This window comes from Trichechus manatus, unplaced genomic scaffold, assembly GCF_000243295.1.
Source record: "Trichechus manatus latirostris isolate Lorelei unplaced genomic scaffold, TriManLat1.0 scaffold00054, whole genome shotgun sequence".
Taxonomy (NCBI): Eukaryota; Metazoa; Chordata; class Mammalia; order Sirenia; family Trichechidae; genus Trichechus; species Trichechus manatus.
Window position 1 is genome coordinate 1,278,013 of NW_004443990.1, and position 19,776 is coordinate 1,297,788.

General features: G+C 50.4%; 2 protein-coding genes across 3 annotated transcripts in view; one reads left to right on the forward strand and one right to left on the reverse strand.

Moving 5' to 3' along the window:
- The window catches only part of MYO19 (myosin XIX), a 31,133-nt gene extending 19,985 nt beyond the window's left edge, over positions 1 to 11,148 (forward strand). Inside the window, exons 13-24 of one of the 2 annotated variants that reach the window (XM_004378094.2) lie at positions 25 to 146; positions 357 to 470; positions 745 to 921; positions 1,268 to 1,420; positions 2,475 to 2,582; positions 3,550 to 3,620; positions 5,548 to 5,651; positions 7,415 to 7,581; positions 7,690 to 7,819; positions 8,725 to 8,810; positions 9,187 to 9,492; positions 10,515 to 11,148. In XM_004378094.2, coding sequence (XP_004378151.1) covers positions 25 to 146; positions 357 to 470; positions 745 to 921; positions 1,268 to 1,420; positions 2,475 to 2,582; positions 3,550 to 3,620; positions 5,548 to 5,651; positions 7,415 to 7,581; positions 7,690 to 7,819; positions 8,725 to 8,810; positions 9,187 to 9,492; positions 10,515 to 10,643 — 1,667 coding nt within the window. In that variant the 3' untranslated portion in view covers positions 10,644 to 11,148. The remainder of the gene's footprint in view (positions 1 to 24; positions 147 to 356; positions 471 to 744; positions 922 to 1,267; positions 1,421 to 2,474; positions 2,583 to 3,549; positions 3,621 to 5,547; positions 5,652 to 7,414; positions 7,582 to 7,689; positions 7,820 to 8,724; positions 8,811 to 9,186; positions 9,493 to 10,514) is intronic. The other variant, XM_023732682.1, reaches the window with a different exon arrangement.
- Positions 11,149 to 12,143: 995 nt separating this feature from the next.
- Positions 12,144 to 17,567, reverse strand: ZNHIT3 (zinc finger HIT-type containing 3). Its single transcript, XM_004377839.2, has 5 exons — positions 17,300 to 17,567; positions 17,149 to 17,180; positions 15,352 to 15,435; positions 14,250 to 14,330; positions 12,144 to 12,767 (listed from the first exon to the last, which is right to left on the reverse strand). The coding sequence occupies exons 1-5, from the start codon at positions 17,383 to 17,385 to the stop codon at positions 12,586 to 12,588; spliced, it is 465 nt and encodes a 154-aa protein (XP_004377896.1). The 5' UTR covers positions 17,386 to 17,567; the 3' UTR covers positions 12,144 to 12,585.
- Positions 17,568 to 19,776: the final 2,209 nt, after the last annotated feature.

The window sequence follows — 19,776 nt, forward strand, 5'->3', positions numbered from 1 at the left end:
ATGGGTTCTCACCCACCCTCACAGGTCTACTGGATGTCTATGGATTCGAGTCATTTCCTGACAACAGTCTGGAGCAGTTGTGCATCAACTACGCCAACGAGAAGCTACAACAGCACTTTGTGGCTCACTTCCTACGGGTTCAGCAGGTGAGGAGTGGGGTAGGGTGGGGTGGTCCTTTCCCTGGGGCCTCTGATCTCCTCCTGGCTCCAGCCCCATCCTAGGATCTGACTAGCAGCCTTTTCGTCCTTCTTTGATGCTATTCTGGAATGTGCTGTGGTACTGAGGCCAGCCGTGGACCAGCCTCTTTGGGCCTCAGACCACAGCTGCCTCCTGACCTTCCCGCCTTTGCCCCCTAGGAAGAATACGCAGTTGAGGGCCTGGAGTGGTCATTTGTCAACTACCAGGACAACCAGAGCTGTTTGGATCTCATCGAGGGGAGCCCCATCAGCATCTGCTCCCTCCTGAATGAGGTGAGGAGGATCAGCTAGTAATCTGAGCACCAGAGTTGGTCTCTGGGCTTTCTCTGGAGCCTTGATGACTGTCCCATGTGCTGTCTGGGCCTCTGTCTCCCCGTCTGCCAAATGGGTCTGCTAGTCCCTACATTCCCTGCCTGTCGGGGTTACTATATGCCTGGAGAGATACTTGTGACAACTCTGCTGCCATGGGGCCACAGGGTGGGACTGTGAGGGTTGTGGTGAGACCCTCTCATTTCCATGGCTGACTGCCCACCACTGTCCCACACAGGAGTGCCGCCTTAATCGGCCAAACAGTGCAGCCCAGCTCCAGATGCGCATTGAGAGTGTCCTGGCAGGCAGGCCCTGCCTGGGCCAGAACAAGCTCAGCCGCGAGCCCAGTTTCATCGTGGTGCACTATGCAGGGCCCGTGTGCTACCACACTGCCGGCCTGGTGGAGAAGAACAAGGTGAGGGCTGTACCATGGCCGCGGGAGCCTGGGTGAGATGAGAGGCTGAGCATTTCTCATCACGTGTCCACTCCATCCTGAACATCCTTTCAGAATGCAGATCACCATCTTGAGCCCACCTGCCTGAGTTCTCGGCTAGTCCAGGCCTGATCCACCTACAGATGACTCATGATAGACCGGGTCTCTGGCCCTCCAGTGGACCCGCTCTTCTCTTGGACTCGGTCTCTGCTGTCCCCTGGAAGGCCTGTCTTCTGGGGTTTAGGTGGGCACAGATGACCTGCCTGTGGACAGGCCCAGCTAGCAGCTCCACCTGCACTCACCTGCTGCCCTTTCCCTTTTCCAATAGGACCCCGTCCCCCCTGAGCTGACCGGACTCCTACAGCAATCCCAGGACCCCCTGCTCAAGGTGCTGTTTCCTACTAATCCCAAAGAGAAGTCCCAGGAGGAGCCCTCTGGCCAGAGCAGGGCCCCCGTGTTGACCGTGGTGTCCAGGTTCAAGGTGGGTCTGGTGGTGCCGACCTGAGGTGCTCATGCTCACTCATCAATCTCACAAATGTTTTTGGAGCACCTCCCAAGATTGCTGCTGTTTGCTGGGGAACAGTGGTGAGCTGAGTAGAATGGTCCCAGTCCACATGGAGTGTATAGTCCAGTGTAGAGGCAGAGACCTGAAACAGACAGACTGTTGGGTATAACTGGTCTGGTGGAAGCCCAGGGGCATGTGGGTCACACAGTAGAGGCCTCCCACCCACTGTTGATAGGTGGTCATGGGAGAGCAATAGTCGCATGAACCTCTGTTATCCACCCATTCCCAATTCTCCAGCTTCCTGCTCAAACTCTACCCTTGGCCAGCACGGATTTGTTGCTTCCTCCAACCTCTGATGCTTTCTTCTGTCTCTCAGCCCTTGCACATACTGCTCCACCTTCTCTCACTGCCCCCTCAACTCCACCCTCACTCCCCTGATCCACACTTATAGTCCTTCTCATCCATCACATCTCAGCTTTATTATCACGTCCTTGAGGACACACCCTGAGAAATGCAGGTGTGATAATTAGCAGTTTTCTTTCCCAGCCTTAGGCACCCCAGCTGAGAGCACCCATTGAACATCTGTGTGGCCGCTTGGACTCTGAGCTCTGAGGCAGCTGCCGACCCCGGCACCCCCTCCAGCCCATAGAAGGGGCTTAATGCTAGTAGCTGTTGCCTAAATGAGTGGTGGGGGGATTATGAGATTTTTCTCTTCTAGGAAGATTGCTCTGGGAAGGAGGGTAATGGGGGAGGAGGCCGAGACCAGATACAGGGAAACCAATCAGGTGAAGGGCCACAGGTCAAGAAGGGTCCCTGGGGGCAGAGGTGAGAAGCAATAGGAAGTTAGGAGAAGAGTGTGCTTTGGACATGCTCAGTGCAAGCCCACTGTAGTGATCCCCAGGGCATGTGAGGATCCTGCCTTGGGGCTGGGAGGGCCAGAGAAGGTGTTTGATCTAGCCACTAACCAGGGCCCAGCTGTTGCCCTGGGCAGCCCCGATCCCTGCCTGACCCACGTCTCTCCACAATGCAGGCCTCCCTGGAGCAGCTACTGCAGGTCCTGCACGACACCACACCCCACTACATTCGCTGCATCAAGCCCAACAGCCAAGGCCAGGCACAGACCTTCGTCAGGGAGGAGGTAATTAACCCTGGGCCAAAGCTGATTTGCACGCATGCCATCTGACCAAGGCCCTGGGGGGATGAATAGCAGGACCGTCAGCTCCAATGGAGCGACTAAAGGGGCTCTCTCGGGCTGGGCCTGACACTGAGGAGGGCCTGTCTCACCTGCTCTGGCAGGGCAGTCATGGATGGTGTTGTGGTCTGTGCACTGCACAGTGGCCTAGCCAAGGAGGCAAGTAGGGACTTCAGTCCATCTTGCTCTCTACCCGCCAAGCCATGTGCCTGGGCAAGAGACTGTAGCTGCCTAGAGGACTGGACATGTTTTGTGATAAGGTAAAAATGTGTCTAACTTTACATTCCATGCATAGGAAGGCTGTTTCTGACTGGAGATATATTTTTTTTTTTTTTCTAATTTGTACAAAAGCACCCCGTGACTAGCAGCTGCCCTTTGCTCCTGGTAGCCGACTAAGGGATGTGGATGAGGTGTGGGTGCTGGAGATGCTAAAGAGCGTCCCACATTCAGCTGGTGTGTGTGGCCTTGGGGTTTATAGCCAGGACCACTCTGCTGTATGGTAAAGACCTTGCTCAGGTCACAGAAGAATCTTCACAATATAACCTCTCTGCCCCTCACCTGTGAATCGTATTATTGCCTGCAAAAAGAAAAAAGAAAAATTTGGTTGGGCTGTGTTGTAAGCTAGTGAGTCCTCGAGTACTGCTGCAAGTGCGGAGACAGAGCCGGGCTATATCCGAAGCCATGCATCAGCGAAGAGGGACTTGGGGACTACCGGGGCCCTTTCTAGAAAGGAGATTCCTCTGAGGTCCCTTAATGTTCCACTGCCCCAAAGGGTATACCCCCCTCAGCCGAGCCTTGGAAGAGGCTGCAAGTCCATGCTGGCCAGGGGCTCAGGAGAAGGCTGAAGGGATTGTGTTCCTGGCCCACTGACCCCCATGCTGCAGGTGCCCACTGTGTCTCCCCACACTTGCAGGTCCTAAGCCAGCTGGAGGCCTGTGGCCTCGTGGAGACCATCCACATCAGTGCTGCTGGTTTCCCTATCCGGTGAGTGGGCCGATCCCTGCAGGGGCGGGGCCAGAGCTGGGGCAGGGCCTGGGATGTGGAGCTGAAGAGAAAGAGGCAGGTCTCAGACGTCAACCTGGAAGTTAAGGGCTGCGTCCATTTGCTTCCTGAGCACTCTTTTGTACCAGCCACTGCTTCTGTAATACATCAGTGAATAAGGAAAGTGGGTTTCTGCCCTCTTGGGGCATACATTCCTATGAAAACAAGAAAATAAGTATAAATACAATCAGTGCTAGGAAAGAAACAAAAAAATGCCATTAGATAGACTAACAGGGAACAGGGAATCTTCAGGCCTACAGGACGGGAAGGAGCAGCCTGGGAAGATTAAGGGAGAGGGGAGTGTTCCAGAGAGAGGGAACAGCAGCCATAAAGTCCCCAAGTTAGGAACTGAGAGACCCTAAAGTGACTGGAGCACAAAGAATGGGCAGGGTGGGATGAGACGGGAGAGGGAGGTGAGCAGAAACCAGACCACAAAGGGCCTTGTAAGCCATTCGAGGTCTTTGCAGTTTGTCCTGAGTGCAGTAGAAGCCGCTGGACGCCATGAGGAGGGAGTGGTGTGATCTCACTCATTTTCTAAGATGATCCCTGTGGCTGGTGCATGGGGGCTGGACATGGGGTCAGGATAGAAGGGAGGAGATGGTGAGGAGGCTGCTGCAGGCGACCAGGCAAGAGTGGCGGCTCAGATGAGGGTGGCAGCAGTGAAGATGGAGGGGAGTGGGTGAAAGTGGAGTATGGTTTGCGATAGAAATAGCAGGACTTGTGGACTGATTGACTGTAGGGTGCCAGGCATGGGAGCAGCCAACTTCCAGATTGCAGAAGCAACTTCCAGGCTTCTGTCTTGGGCCAATGGATGAATTGGGAGACAGTTTACTGAAATGTAATTGTCTGGAGAAGGTCCAGGTTGGAGAGTGGGAGGGGAGGATCAGGAATTCTCTGAAGGTCCAGGCAGGTTTGAGATGGCTGAGACTGGCTTGGGGCTCAGCCGAGCTTTACGAGCTGGAGGTGCATGTGAGATTTCAATACTATGAGCAAGAAGGAAATCACCTGGGAGAGATGAGGGGTCTGAGGCCACGCCCTGAGGAATGTTCACATTTAAAGAGGGTGGGTGATGAGAAACCAGCAAGGACAGCTGGGAAGGAGTCGTGGGTGAAGGAGGAAGCCAGGATCATAGGGTTCTGGAGACTGAGAGCGTGCTGTACAGGGAGAGGGGTGAGCGGGCACCTGTGGCCCAGAGGCTGGGCAAGAGGGGGACTGAGCACTGACCGCTGGACTTGGTGACACAGGGCCACAGGCCACATCAGGAAGCCAGACTCGGGAGGGCTGACCAGCGAATGGGTGGAGGACGTGCAGATGTCAGGTTTATCGACTGTTTAGAGGAGTGTGGCCGTGACGGGGAGCGGAGAGATCAGAAGGAAGTGCAGCACACGAGTCAGAGAGGACGATGGGAGGTGTGGCTGGGCATGGTTGCATGAGAACGGTGATCCAGTCGTCTGCGGGGAGGCAGGCTGCAAACCCCAGGTAAAAAAGAACCTGTTGCCGTCAAGTTGTTTCCGACTCATAGCACCCTACAGGACAGAATAGAGCTGCCCCATAGTGTTTCCAAGGAGCAGCTGGTGGATTCGAACTGCCGACCTATTTGGTTAGCAGCCTGAGCTCTGCGACTATTAAAAAAAACACCAAGGCAGTAGGAAGAGCAGACTCAGCTTAAAATGGTGTCCACTGGCTTGTCACTGAGTGAGCCCAGCAACCTTGCTGGGCCGTCCTCGTCCATTGAATGGAGAGTCAGAGCAGCGCCTCACTGCGTTGTTGAGCAGATTAAGTGAAGGGAATTCTGCTGAGCCCCGAGCACTGTGCCTGGCTCACAGATGGAGTCACTTTGTTCTCTTCTCCCCGCTGCTTTGGGTTCCAGCGTCTCTCACCGGAACTTTGTGGAACGATATGAATTGCTGAGAAGGCTCCATCCTCGCGCATCCCCTGGCCCCCACAGCCCATCTCCTGCCAAAGGGCACTCAAGTGAGTGGGGCCCATTGGTTAGTTTTTCATTTAGCCAAGGTTTACTGAGCACCTACCCCATGTTCCCTTAGGGCTAGGGGCTGGGGAGTCACAGCCCTGCCATCATAGTTCTGGGGTCAGTGGGAGAAGCAGACTCAAACTGTGGAAAGTGGGAAGGCAGGGCTATGAACAGGATGCTGTGGGTAGTGCTGGGGAGGTGGGAATCCGGGAAGGCTTCCTGGAGGAGGTGGTGTCTGAGGAGAAATTGGATTAGCAGGTGAAGGGCTTTCCACATGTCAGAGATAATCTATACAAACACCTAGAAGCGTGAGACAGCACTGCATGTATGAGGAGCTCTGGAGCTTTCAGTGTGATGCATAAGGGCAAGAATGGTGGAAGGTGAGACTGGAGTGACAGGCCAAGGCTTCTGGACTTTACTCTCTGGGCAGATGGAGAGGCACTGCAAGTGAGGGAGGATCTCCACTGGCCTCATGCTTTCTGGAGACCATTCTGAGGCCTGTGAAGGGCCATGAGAGTGAGGCAAGACCCAGAAGGGAGGCTGCTTAGGAGGCTGGGGCAGAGGGAAGCCAGAGGTGTGGGCACAGTCAAGAAATGTTAAGAGAAGAAATTGGCCAGACAATGCATGTCTGGTTGGATGTAAAGGGAGAGGAAAGGCCAGTGAGGAAAAGCAAGAGGAGGAGAGGCTTGGGGAAGCTGGTGAGGCCCTGGTGACCCTCCTCCCAGGTCCTTGAGTCATCCGGTGGAGGCGTGTCTGCAAGGCACTTGGACGAATGTTAAGGAAGCTCTGGCCTATGGCCCGATTTGGTAGTTGTCGGCATGTAGAAATCTATAACTGAGGCTCTGGGAGTGAATGAGGCGGCCTGAGGACAGGTGGAGAAGAGGCCAAGGGTGGGCTCCACTCAGCAAGACCCCAGCCCAGCGGCAGCTGCTCCCCTCACCCACCCACCTTACCCTGGGGCCCATCAGGCCCCACTGAGACAATTCCACTTTGCTTTTCTCCCCTCTTGGGCAGACTTCTGTCACTTTCCTCTCACCCTCTCTTTCCCCTTCTCTCCTCTCCTGTTTCTCCCCCTCTCCATGGTTTGCTTCCCGTCCTGTGCCCAAAGCCCCTCTGGTCCCTGGTTGGTTTTGCCGCTGTTTCTCGTCTGCGATGTCTCCTTTGGCAGCCTGTCTCCAGTGAGGCAGTGGGCAGCTAGAGGAGGTCAGAGCCCTCAGGTAAATCCTCCCTCTCCAGGAGTCACCCCCTGAGATGTGGTGGGGTAGGCGGGGGACCTGCTGGGCCTTCACAGGGCTAGGACTTCTGCTCTCCCTTTTCCCTTCCATGGCAGTGGGGGTCAAGGACTGGGAAAGGGGCCGGCTGCCCTGTTTGGCCTCAGGATGTTGGGGGCCTTGGAAACAAATGTTGGCTAAGCAGCCTGGGATCCCAGGCTGGAATCCCAGTTGCTCTACCAGGCATCAAGTACCTTTTGCCAGCCTACCCAAGAGGGACCCATGGGGACAGAGGCTTATGGCACAGCCTCAGTGGGGATTCAAAGATGCCTCAGAACAGCCAGGGCCCTGAGCTTCTAGGACAATCAAAAATTGCCTCTGGCCTTCCCCTCGAAAACAGAAAATAGAAATCATTAATGCAAGAACAGCAGGAAAGAGGTCCATGGGTGTTGAGGAGGCTAGAGCCAGCTTCTTAAGGCCAGGAAAGGGGGAGACGCACAGGAGCGTGCAGAGATGGCCAAGTATTGATGCAGCCCTTGTCTCCCACCCTCCAGAAGGGCCTCCTCACGCCAAGGAGGTCACGCTGCAGCCTCTCCTCCGGGACATTCTCCACACTCTGCCAGCTCTAACTCGGGCAGCAGCCACACTTGGTGACCCAGTTGAGGCCAGGCCAGCCCCAGTGCACTGTGGCAGGACCAAGGTGTTCATGAGCAACTCCACGGTGAGTCGTTTGGGCATCAGGAGCAGAGATCACAGAGGCCAGCTGCATGCTCTCCTCAGCAGGACGGGGCGGGAGGCTCAGATCCTCTTTGGATACCCCTTCTCCTAGCTGGAGCTTCTGGAATGTGGGCGTGCCCAGGTGCTGGAGCAGTGTGCCCGCTGCATCCAGGATGGCTGGAGGCAACACATGCACCGCAAGCAGGAGAGGCAGAGGCGGGCCGCTGTGCTCATCCAGGCAGGTAGGAGGGTTGGGATGGTGAGGGGCAAGGCTCCTTCCAGACCAGCAGATGGCCCTGGATCCACTGCATGTCAGTGATGGCACACAGACCCCATGTGATCCTGGTTTCCTTTGAAATTTTGCTGATTGAGTCCCTGTTATGGATTGAATTGTGTCCCCCAAAAATGTGTGTCAACTTGGCTAGGCCATGGTTCCCAATATTGTGTGATTGTCCACCATTTTGTTATCTAATGTGATTTTCTTATGTGTTGTAAATCCTATCTCTATGATGTCAATGAGGCAAGATTAGAGGCAGTTATGTTGATGAGGCAGGACTCAATCTACAAGATTAGGTTGTGTCTTAAGCCAATCTCTTCTGAGATATAAAAGAGAGAAGCGAGCAGAGGGACAGGGGGTACCTCATACCACCAATAAACAAGAGGAGCAGAGCGCATCCTTTGGACCCAGGGTCCCTGTGCTTAGAAGTTTCTAGACCAGGGGAAGATTGATGACAAGGACCTTAGCCCTGAGCCAACAGACAGAGAAAGCCTTTCCCTGGAGCTGGCACCCTGAATCTAGACTTCTAGCCTTCTAGACTGTGAGAGAATAAATTTCTCTTTGTTAAAGCCATCCGCTTTCTGTTATATCAGCACTAGATAACTAAGACAGTCCCCATATACTGAAGCTCACTATCCCAGCCTCAGTAGGTGGATAGTGGTGGATAGCATGTCTCCGTGGTGCCCTAGGATTCGAATACTCTGTCCACCTCGCCCAGAGCGTCTCTCCACAGCTCAGCAGAAACCACTGTCAATAGGGTGCCCTATAGGTTGTTGTTGTTAGTTGCCATCGAGTTGGTCCCCAACTCATATAACAATACCTTAATGAGTATTTTGTTATCTCTTTCCTGTTTCTGGGCAAAACACTTAGCTACTCGCTCCTGGTTAACTCGGAAGCACATCCAGAGACTGCACACAGCTGCCACCATCATCAAGCGCACATGGCAGAAGTGGAGAGTGAGTATCTGACTCAGTAAGTCAGGGTGGGCAGGGGGTGGGTGTTTTGGGACGAGACAGACCAATTCAGAATGCTGGCTCTGCCACAGCTAGCTGGGTGGCCTTGGGCAAGTTACTCCATCTCTCTGAACCCTGTTCCTTGTATATAAAATGAGGATGATACCACCTATACTGCAGGGTTGTTGTGAAGGTAAAAAGTGGCCTAGGTAAGTCTGGGATTATACTAAAAATCATTGAATTATACAGTTTAAAGGGTGGTTATGGTATGTGAATTTTACCTCAGTAAAGCTTCTTTTTTTTAAGTAGCTTGTATAAAGACTTAAGCACAGGGCCAGGCACTGACATTGTATCCTTAAGGGGTGTTTTCTTTCTTAAGATCAGAATGGCCTCCCTTGCTTCTAAAGAACTGGATGGTGTGGAGGAAAAACACTGGTCTCAAGATCCCCATTCCCTGAGCTCCACTCCATTGCCTCTGGTGCAGACCAGGCTCCTGGGGGCAATAATCCGCCTCTGGCCCCTGGGACTGGTCCTGGCCAATGCAGCCATGGGTGTACGTGGCTTTCAGAGGAAACTGGTGGTCTGGGCCTGCCTCCAGCTTCCCTCAGGTAGGCCCAGCAGCTATACTGTCCAGACTGCACAACATGACCAGGCTGGTGTCACATCCATACGAGCACTGCCTCAGGTAGGTTGTGAGTGAGGGGATGGCCTGTCCTGCCTGACATCTCTGGGTCCCTCCCACCCCACCATAAAAGGCAGGAGGCAAACCCTAGAAGTCTACAGGGGGAGCAGGACTGAGGATGTGACAAGAGCTGTTGGGTAAACCAGAAGCTTGCATATCCCAGCTGGCTGCAGGTTTGGATTATTTCCATCATTACAGCTACGACTTTTCCAGAGCCCCTTCACGTTTTTAACACTGCGTCTAGTGTTCTAGCATCTCCTCTGATCTTAATCAGTCCACTTTGAAAACAATCTGGATTACAGTGATGGCTTGTTCCCTCAAATATCACTGGATTTGGCACCATGTTCTCAAATTTTATTACTTGGTTTACCTCCTTTCGCAGCTGAGGAAATGACAAGTGAGTGAATGAGTGGTCCAAGGCCCCCATGTTTTTATGTATCAGCCAGCACACTCATGAAGTCAATGTCACACATTTCCATTAAATATGAAGTGACTGAGGAAAGGTGAAAGGCGTGTATGCTAGAGACAGAACCCCAGGGTCCAGGTCCTGGCTCTGCCCCTACTCACTGGATAACCTTGGCTAAGTCATGTCTCATTTCTTAGCACCTCCATTTCTTGATCTATAAAATGGGGTTAATACTCTCAGCCTATTACACAGGGTCACAGCAAGGATTAAGTGAAATCGACAAGGCAGTAGAAAGGAAACATTGCATTTCCACACCAGAGGAATCTCTGTAGGTCGCAATCTGGATAAAATCTAGTAAGGGAAAGCTCTCCTAGTGTGTCCTCATCTGTCTCACACCGAGTGGATGTGAAATTTTATAATTTAGTACTGCTCTGGAGTTTCGCGTTGTTTCAGAATGAGGAGGAAAAAATGCTGATTGACTCAACCCTGCTATTGCCAAGACACTCGTACCAGCACTGATTTGTCCACACCTCACTGCATTTTCAGCATTCACCCCGTGAGGCATCTCCCTGGCACTCCTGGGAGCTGGGTAAGCTTAGCTGTACCTCTCTTTCCCTAGGGTTCAATAAAGTTTCACTGCAGAAAGTCTCCACTGCGCCATGCTGACATCTGCCCCGAACCTTCACCCTACAGTGTTACTGGCTTTAATCAGATTCTGCTGGAAAGACACAGGCTGATCCAAGTGTGATCTCTTCCTGCCCTCTGCCCTCCCCTGGCTGGGTGATCCTTGGTGCCTTTGTTTCTCTGAGGCCTTGTCCTGCCAGCTGCCTTGCCAAAGACGTTTAATCAACACACAGCTGCCAAACTATTCCCACAGTGACTGCAATGCACATGAGAGCATGCTGGCTCCAGCCTCAGAGCCCAGGCTGCAGCGACAAACGTACTAGTGGGCCTGGGTCTCCAACCTACATCTCAGGCACTGACAGGTCAGGGTTGGGCGATTCCCAAACCAGGAATAAGAAGCATCAGGGCCATGGAGATGTTCACTACATCCATATGTCAAACTGAGCACTGGACACAACTGTCCATCCTGGGGTGCTGTGCATCACTACAGCAGAGCACCCCTCACTCCCCACAAGCATTTCTGCAAGAAAACAGGCAAAGTCAGCCTGAAATTGGCTCTAAAATTTTTGCTGGGGGAAATTTTGCATGTAGTTCCTTAAAAAGGAATAAAACCTTTAAAAAAAAAAAAAGCCAGAATTCACACAGAAGCACTGTAAAGATTTTCCCAAGTTCAACACAGATATACACATGGTTACATACAGATGAAAACTCGTTCTCTTTTGAAGAGGCCAGATGATGGTGATAAGACAGTTTAGAAGAAAGGTGGTTCTTACTTGCATGGAGCTTATTCCCTGGCTGGGGGTTAGTGGTGTCCCTAGCCCTCCACTGGACGCAAGAATCAGCTGTGGGGTGAGGACAACACAGTCAGAGCAGGGGGAGAGACGGGTCCTCTGCTTTTCGTAGATTGTAGGAAGAGTCACTGATGAAAAACCACAAATTTTCCTGGATGCTTATAAAAGAGAGAAGTCCCACCTGACTACTGAGGAAGATTGGTATGATCATGACATGTGAGAAAGTATTGGTGACAACCTTCCTGATGTGAAGACCTCTAGATGTACTCTCAGAATGATCCTGAATAGAGATGAAAAATAAGGCTTTAACGTGTAGCCGGCCAGGAGTGAAACTTAATGAAGATGTTGGTTCTCTCTCAACAGCCGTATTAGCCAAACAGACTATACTTCATCTGTGTTGTTACTCATGGGGTTCAACTGTCAGAACATGTGGGGTCTGGTCCTGGTTTTTGAACTGTAAAAAAGACCTGTTATAATCATTTTCTCTAAAATGCTTTCCAGTGCTCTTATTCTGAGAGAAGCAAATAAATTAATGTTGAAACACAAAAAAAGAGGGACATGGAAATAGAGTCATGTACAGGGGGAAAACATGCATAGGATCATGGGGGCAGATGCTTCTATACGCAGCAAAGGAAAGACAAGAAATGCTCAGGGCTACAGAAACTGAAAAAAAACAAGGACCTTCCCCTAGAGATGGTAAAGAGACAGCACAGCCCTGCTGATACTCTGAATTTGGACTTCTAGCCTCCAGAACTGAGAAAATAAATGTCTGTTCTTTTAAAGCCAAAAAAAAAGGGAATGAAACCTTAGTATTTAACAAGTTGTTAATTTATTTAATGTAATTTCAAATAACCAGAATATCATAAACCAAGGATGATGAAACATACAATAGAACCACCACATCTTGATTTTATTTAGTACATCAGTCAAGTTTTTAGCTCAAACAGGTGTAAAAAACTTGATAAATGATATCATTTATGATGTCAATCTTAGCTGTACCCAAAATAAAACATTTTAAAACAACCATCTGAATGTCAAGTTTTCTCTCCATAAAGGATTTGCCATTCTGAGTACTCCCACCTGCCTGAAACATGAGTCCGTGTTGGTGGAGGTGAAGACCCACATAGCTTACATCAAGCAGCTGGTCGGCATCCTGAACTCCTCCTGTGCTGAGGGCCCCAGCAAGGCCTCTCCAAACTAGCTGGTCTCCTGGGAGGAGGTCGTAGGCTTTGGGAGTCAAACACATGCTTGAGGCAAGCAGCACAATAATCCATCTTAAGAATCCTCATTCTGGGACGGTTCCACAATTCTTAAACAGCAGTCTGCAAACTCCACAAACAAGGGCTCTTGCATATAAGCTCTCATGAGCTTTGCTTTGTCATCCCCCTGATCGAGGCTGACCATCAGCTGTCTAAGGTGTGGATTGAGCAGTAAGCTCCTCAGTGGTGCAGAGTCCCCTTAAAAATTAACAACAACAACAAAAAAAAGACAACCTGAGTGCAAGTGGGAACAGGTGGGGGTAGCTGAAAGCTAAATGTTTCAAATGGAAGAAACAACTTTCAAAGATGTATCCCCTTAACCCTTAAACCCAGAAGTTAACCCAATGCTTAACACATAAGGTGAGATCAGCATATTAAATACTTTCCAGGTTAAGTTTAAATATTTTAATTTCATGCCATTTCAGCAAAAGAAAATCAGCACAAATACACGAAGAACACAGCATTGAACTGTTGGCACACTTTATTTTCTTTATAGGGGAAAAGGCTGTCAACGGTGAGGACAGTTGTGTCAATTACTCTGAAATAAAAAGCATGGGATCCAGTATGAAGCAGGACCCACAGGGAAACTAACACTAACATCTGTATAATGCTTCACAGTTTACAAAATTTGTCACACCTATCACCAGCTCAGTTCCAGCCTCAATCTAATTGCTACCAGGGGATTAAGTGCAAATAACTGATTTTCTGCCTGATTTTGAAAAATGGAGAATAAAAGAAATGTCCACCTTTAATTACATATGTAATAAAACTATTATGAGGAATTGAATGAACAGTGCTGCAAAAATGCTGGGCATTATCAACACCCGTTTCCCCCTTAAAAAATCAAATCTTGTGATTACCAATCTACACTAATGGCTGGACTGTAAACTGAACACAAAGGACATGGGGATAAACGTAGGTCCCTGCCCTACAGATTGGTCCAGGCTGAGACACAAATTACCATAAAATGTGGTAAGTGACATATTAATAAGCCCAAGTCACCATGGGAGGCTGAAAAAGGACCTAATTCAGAGACAAAAGGTCAAAAGCTTCCCTGAGGAAAGGAAACTTCAACCATGCCTTGAAGGAGGAGCCAGGAGGATTTGGGCAGAGGGAAGGGCGCTGCAGGAAGGCTGCGAGGCTGTGAAACCTCTGCGTAGTTACAGAATGGTAGCTGCAGAAGAAGGGCCCTGCATGCCATGCTAAGCTATTTCATAACGTTTAAAAAGGACCTTTTACACAACAGATTAAATGTACCTCAATGGACTGGAGGACTATGTGAGACTATTACCCTCTTTAAACCTTGAAATGAAACTAGCTCCCAATGTCACCTTTTAGCTGAATAACACATTGGCTCACAAAAAAAGAATACCACCCTTGAGTACTGTGTGCCTTTAAAAAATCATCTATATGCAACCAAATGGTCAAAAATTACTTTACAACAAAAATGAAAATGTAAGGGGGCAGGAAAACTAGATTAATGGAAATGGAACAACCAGAAAGTAACCACTGAGAATGTCCATGCATTGTGAAGAATGTAACCAACATCACTGAACAATTTGTGTAGAAATTGTTGAATGGAAACCTAAACTGCTGTGTAAATCTTCACCAAAAATACAACAAAGTAACTTTTTTTTTTTAAGGTTGACAAAGAAATAAACAAGCATAGCACAGACCTACCTAGATTTTTTAAATTCTGCAGGGAAACTCTGTCCTCTTCCTCATCACTATTGAGAAAATCAGCTATAGATGACTCATCATCTAAGGAAAAAAAATAAACAACACAGTCAACTGCTTATGACTGGAAAGAAAGCCTAGGCATCAGCTTTTTAAAACTACTCCAATAGATTACAAATGTATGTGCACACACACATGAAGGGGTATATAGTAAGTTTAAACAAAACAAACACCCTTTCTTCTCTGGCACTTGTGGCCATATTCACACTCCTGTTAGGAAAGTGGAAGACAGCAGAACTGGTAGTAATAAGTTAATAAATGCATCCTAGTGTTCACACACTCTGTTCTGTGGTCTTCGAGCTTGGAGCCTGATTTTCTAATTCTTAACACTCCACCTCCCAACACCATGGTTCCAACACTGTCATGGGCCAAAAACTTGGTGCTCTATAAAAACCTGCTAAAGTAAATCCTCTCTGCTTTCAGCACTTGCAAAAATTGCTTGGGACTGCCTGAACTGAATCTGGAAGTTTCTCAAAGGGCAAAAATGGCCCATCCCTTTGCCGTGAATCTTCACTACTATTTTGCTAGCACTGGAAGGGACTGCTTTCAGAGCCTGGCGTGGTGCATGATACTCAGGAGGTATTAAAGTTTGGAGAGATGGACAGAATGACAGCCCATACTATGAGCTGTGAGGAGCTGCCAGCAGCAGCAAGGTCAACTGGGTCAAAGGAAGCTTCCTACCTGGAGTCTCGCTCAGGTGAACTGTCAGCCCCAGCCAGGGCCATTTAGAGAGACCAGATGTCACAGCAAGAAAAGGTCAGCAGGGCCCACTCCACACCAAACCTCTGCCATGGCCTTTTTACTCTCAGTTCCCTGCCCCAATTTTTCTTTCCGTGAACGATGCCTTCAGGCTGCCCTATCGATGCCACCCATGACAATGTGTGTCCTCACTCCTGCTGCTCAGGCTAAGGAAGCTACTGCCCGTGATGAAGCCTGTAGTTCTTGACTCTCACCCCAGGCCAAGTCTCTTTTCTTTCCCTTCAACTTCTTCTATTTGAAAGCCCTTTCTAGGTTGGTTCGTTTGTTTTTAAATCAACCAGCCCACCTTTGTCTTCCACAGGCTTTGTAGTTTTTATAGGAAGAGATGAACTTTTTTTCTTTACAGGATGAGTTTCAGGGTTGCACTGCTCTGAAAGAGACACAAATCTCAGGTACACACCACTTCCATTTCAGTAACAAGGCTGCCCCTGCCCTCCAGCCCCCAAAGCCAGCTTCTAGGTGGGAAAGCATACATATTGAGTAAGGGATGTAGGTGGGGTGGAGATGAATGCGGAGGAACTGAGAGATCAGTGTAAGGAAAACCACAAGCAACCCTGCACCTGGCAGTAGAGCTGAGGAAGCAGAGCTCATGCACCCCCAAGGGCCTGTTCCTGTCCTTCCTGCCCTACCTAATCTCACAGGACTTTCACCAGGATTAAGGAGCATACTGAGTTTAATTTTCTCAGGAGTTTCAGACACTAAATTTGCAGGGGAAAAACTCACCAGGCCATCCTGAAAGGGGTTTAGTATTACAGAGCAGCAGTAAGTAAACAAACAACTATATCACAAACGACAGCTAGAGATACGGATAAGGTAAGAAGGGTCTGGTCTAAATCCATCTGAGAGGGTCAGGAGACAAGACCAAGAGGATTCTTGGGGGAAGTATCTTTGCCAGGTAGATAAAGCAGCATCCCAGGCAGAGAGAAAAGTCTACGACCAGACACTTGAAAGACTAGGGTCAAGTACGGGAGACAGGGATAAGGAACTGTCAGGTAACTCATAGGACAGGCCTGGCAGGTGGCAGGGGCACAAGAGGAGGAAGCCAGAGCAAGAGAATGTCTCTCAAAAAGGTGCTACTGGTATCCAGGGTGGGAAGGTCTTTAGTGGTGTAGGACAGTCCCCATGCTGTCCTACAGGATGTTTACTTGACCACCCCCACCAATTATCTGTAGTACCACCAACTCCCCCTCAGCTACTGTGACAACAAATGTCCCCTAAACCCACTGCTGTCGAGTCAATTCCAACTCATGGTGACCCTATAGGATAGAGCAGAACTGCCCCATAGGGTTTCCAAAGCTGTAATCTTTACGGAAGCAGACTGCCACATCTTTCTCCTGCGGAGCTGCTGGTGGGTTCGAACCGCTGACCTTTCCGTTAGCAGTCAGGCACTTTAACCACTGTACCACCAGGGCTCCTAAAAGTCCCCTAGAGAGAGCAATACTCAGAATAACTACTCCTCTGCTGTAGATGCTAGGGAATTATGCAGTTTTCAATAGGGGAATAAAATGCTCAAATGTGCATTTCTAGAAAAATCAGGCCTGGCAGCAGCAGGGATTCCTGATTCCTGGAGGAACCTCAAATCTCCAACACTGTTTACAGCGGGGAAGAGCCATTCCTTTTCTATCTTCAGCTATACGGTTTCTTTTAAAAATGCTCCATTATTTAAGGGGAAGGAAGTACACCTGGTAACACTTCTGCCAAATGGTGAGGGGCTATGCCAGAATGCTAAGATGAAAGTCGGAAGCAGTCAACTGTTCGAAGGAGCAAAAGAGAGTGGCACGTGGAAAGAAAGGCAGAATAGGAGAGGGGTTTTTTTGTTTTTGTTTTTGTTTTTTTATTGTTTACAGTTCGGAGAAGCATTTCCACATAAAGGTGAAGGACCTACAGAAAGAGAAAGGTTCAGGACACCAGAGACGAAGCCCGAGGGAGGAAGGTTCCCGCGCAGATGGAAGGGAGACCGGCGACAAGAAAGGGGCTCCAACAGGATCAGGAGCGCGAAGCCTGAGAGGTCCACGTCCCCGAGACGTCCGTGGAGCGGAACGTGGCGGTTGCCCCACGCGAGCAGGGGGCGCCCAGGCCTTACCTTTGTGCTTCCGGAAGCAGGTCACCGAACAGCTGTAACAGAAACCACAGGCCGTGTCAGCCCCGCAGACTGCGCGGACCCTCTCGCCGCCCTCTGGCCTCCCCTCTGCCCGACCTGGCGCCCCGGCCTCCTGCCCGGGCCCAACACTCACTAGGGCACACGGCAGGCCGGACAGCGGTATTTGGGCTTTTCCAAGCAGACCACGCAGACGATGGTTCTGCAACTGAACGACGCCATGGCCCGTCTCTCCTAAGACTCTTTCCTACCGCGGTGCGCGCTATGTAATGTGCTTGCCTTCTTTCCGTTTCCTAAGCCAGGACCAATTAGCGCTCAGCGCTTACTGGCAGACAAAAGCAATGGAATGAATCTGCTCGTTGTTCCAGTCCAGGTAGGTAGAACGTCGATGCACTCGATGTACACCTGGGAGTTGCTTTGGAGGTTTTCCCTGATTAGGGCACTTGGTCGAAGAACTTGCTATGTAGCCTTGACCCTGTCCCACATGTAAAACGAAGGCGTGACACTAAACGCGCCTTCCAACTCAAGACTTTCTGAATCTTTGCGGGAATTGGGTTCTCCCTCTAGCTGGTTAGAAGTCCAGATACTGGGCAAACCAAACTTGGCTAGATCATGTGGCACACAGGAACGCACCCTTCCCAGCCTAGGTCATTTTTCGCAGAGCAAAGAAAGCCAAGGCTCCTCCACTTACAAATGTTTATCGAGCTCCTACTGTGAGCCCAAGGAGCATGGTTAAGCACTCGGCTGCTAACCGCAAAGTTGGCAGTTCAAACTCACTAGCCGCTTAGGGAGAAAAGACCTGGTGATCTGTTCCTTTAAAGATTAAACCAAACCAAACCCGTTGCCGTTGAGTCGATTCCGACTCATAGCAACCCTTGGAAACCCAATGGGGCAGTTCTACTTTGTCCTGCAGGGTCACTATCCACTGGGCAGCGCACAACATCTGTGAGCTAAGCACTGATTGCCCAGGCACAGGGAAGGAGGGGAGGGATTAGCAGATTGGGGATTAGCAGTCTCTGCTCTCTGGGAGTTTAAGTCTTCAAGTGGAAGTGAAGGGAGGACCCAGAGGCAGAGGCTCACTCTGTTATGCTGGTACTAGCGTGCGCTTGCACGACCCCAAGAATAAGTGCCTCCTTAAATTTTGTGCCTTAGGTTTCTCACTAGCCTCACCCTAGTCCTGGCTGTGGGTGGAGTAGGTTGAGACCACCACTGCTGTTTTGAACCAGAAGTATCCCAGGAGGCTGGAGCTTAAGCGGGAAGGCCCAGCAAAGACCAGTGACTTGTCCAGGGCCTTGCTTGAATCCCATGCCCTGTCTGACACTGGTAGAAACTCACCCACTATGGACATCACCCCTGCCTGTTCCAGACTTGTTCTGCGGGTTATGTGCAGAGGCTGAGGTTAGGGACAGTCCCCACAATTTCCAGAGACTCAACCCCATCTCCCAGGGACTCAACCCCATGGCATCCAAACAATGCTGACTCTCCTACCTGCTAGTCTGGAGTTGGGGACTCCAGCAAAAAGAGGCAATTCCTGTATTTCTTCCCTTGCACATCCCACCTGAGAAGATGCCCCTCCCTCTACTTTGGATGGTCCCCCAGCCTGAATGGACCTCCATGCCCCTTGTCCTCCAATGTCCAGGAAAGAAGGTGGGTTTAGTTGTAATGGCGGCGAGGTTGGAGAACACTAAGAAGCTGCTCCTCTGGGCAGTGGCCAGCCCAGAAAAGAAATACGGGTATGACTCCAGGCCCAGCAACTAGATGTGCACACTGATGCAAATGACAGCCCTCAGCTGCCCTTGCCACATCCTGGCTCTCCCTAGACCCCCACTGGCCTGACCAGCATAGTGGCTGCCCAGGGCTGCCTTATGCCTTGAAGCACAGTGTGGAACCTGAGGGAGGCAAGCTAGTAATCCAGGCAGAATGGATTTTAGAAGTCTGCCACCTGGAAGGCACCACTTAGCACATTCCAGGCAAGCCAAGCCCACAGCCAATGCCCAGTTGGCTACAGCCACAGCAAGGGCTAGGTGTCAGGAGACGCACATAGGGTCCCAGACTCTGCACCTACCACCACCAGACAGTCCTTCAGGTCGAGGTTGGTCCTGGCATAGATGGTGCTAGAACTAGACATGGCACACAGCTGTCATGCTGCACAGAGAAGAGCAGGCCTCAAACATCAACAGGCAGCAGGAGAGGGCATCAAGAGTGCAGGGACGCTGCCCATAGTCTGGCTGCAAAACCCACCCACCTACACGCTCTAGGGAACAGGGACACACTTTTCTCCCAGACACTCAGGGGCAGCCATCAGCCCCCTGCCTTGCTCAGTGCATGACCCCCTACTGCAGACAGATACCTGCACCTACACCAATCGTCCCTGCCTGTCTAGGACTGTAGGTGAGAGCCTGCACCACACACTTGGTGACCAACTACCTGGACACCTCACCTGAATCCATACAAGAAAAGTAAACAGACTCCAAGGCTCACATACCCACTAACAGATCTAACCACCTGGTGACAGGACACTAGAGCTTCAAAGGCACCAATAATCAAACTAGCTCACATGAGCAGCCTATTTTGGCATATCAAAACAAAACAAAACAAGAAGCTAGGACATAG

Coding starts and splice junctions, on each gene's coding strand:
- ZNHIT3 (XM_004377839.2), bottom strand. CDS start 17,385: ATGGCGTCGTTCAGTTGCAGAACCATCGTCTGCGTGGTCTGCTTGGAA. Junction 17,181..17,299: donor CCGGCCTGCCGTGTGCCCTA/GTGAGTGTTGGG, acceptor TTTCTGTTACAG/CTGTTCGGTGACCTGCTTCC. Junction 15,436..17,148: donor CTGCTTCCGGAAGCACAAAG/GTAAGGCCTGGG, acceptor TGTCTCTTTCAG/AGCAGTGCAACCCTGAAACT.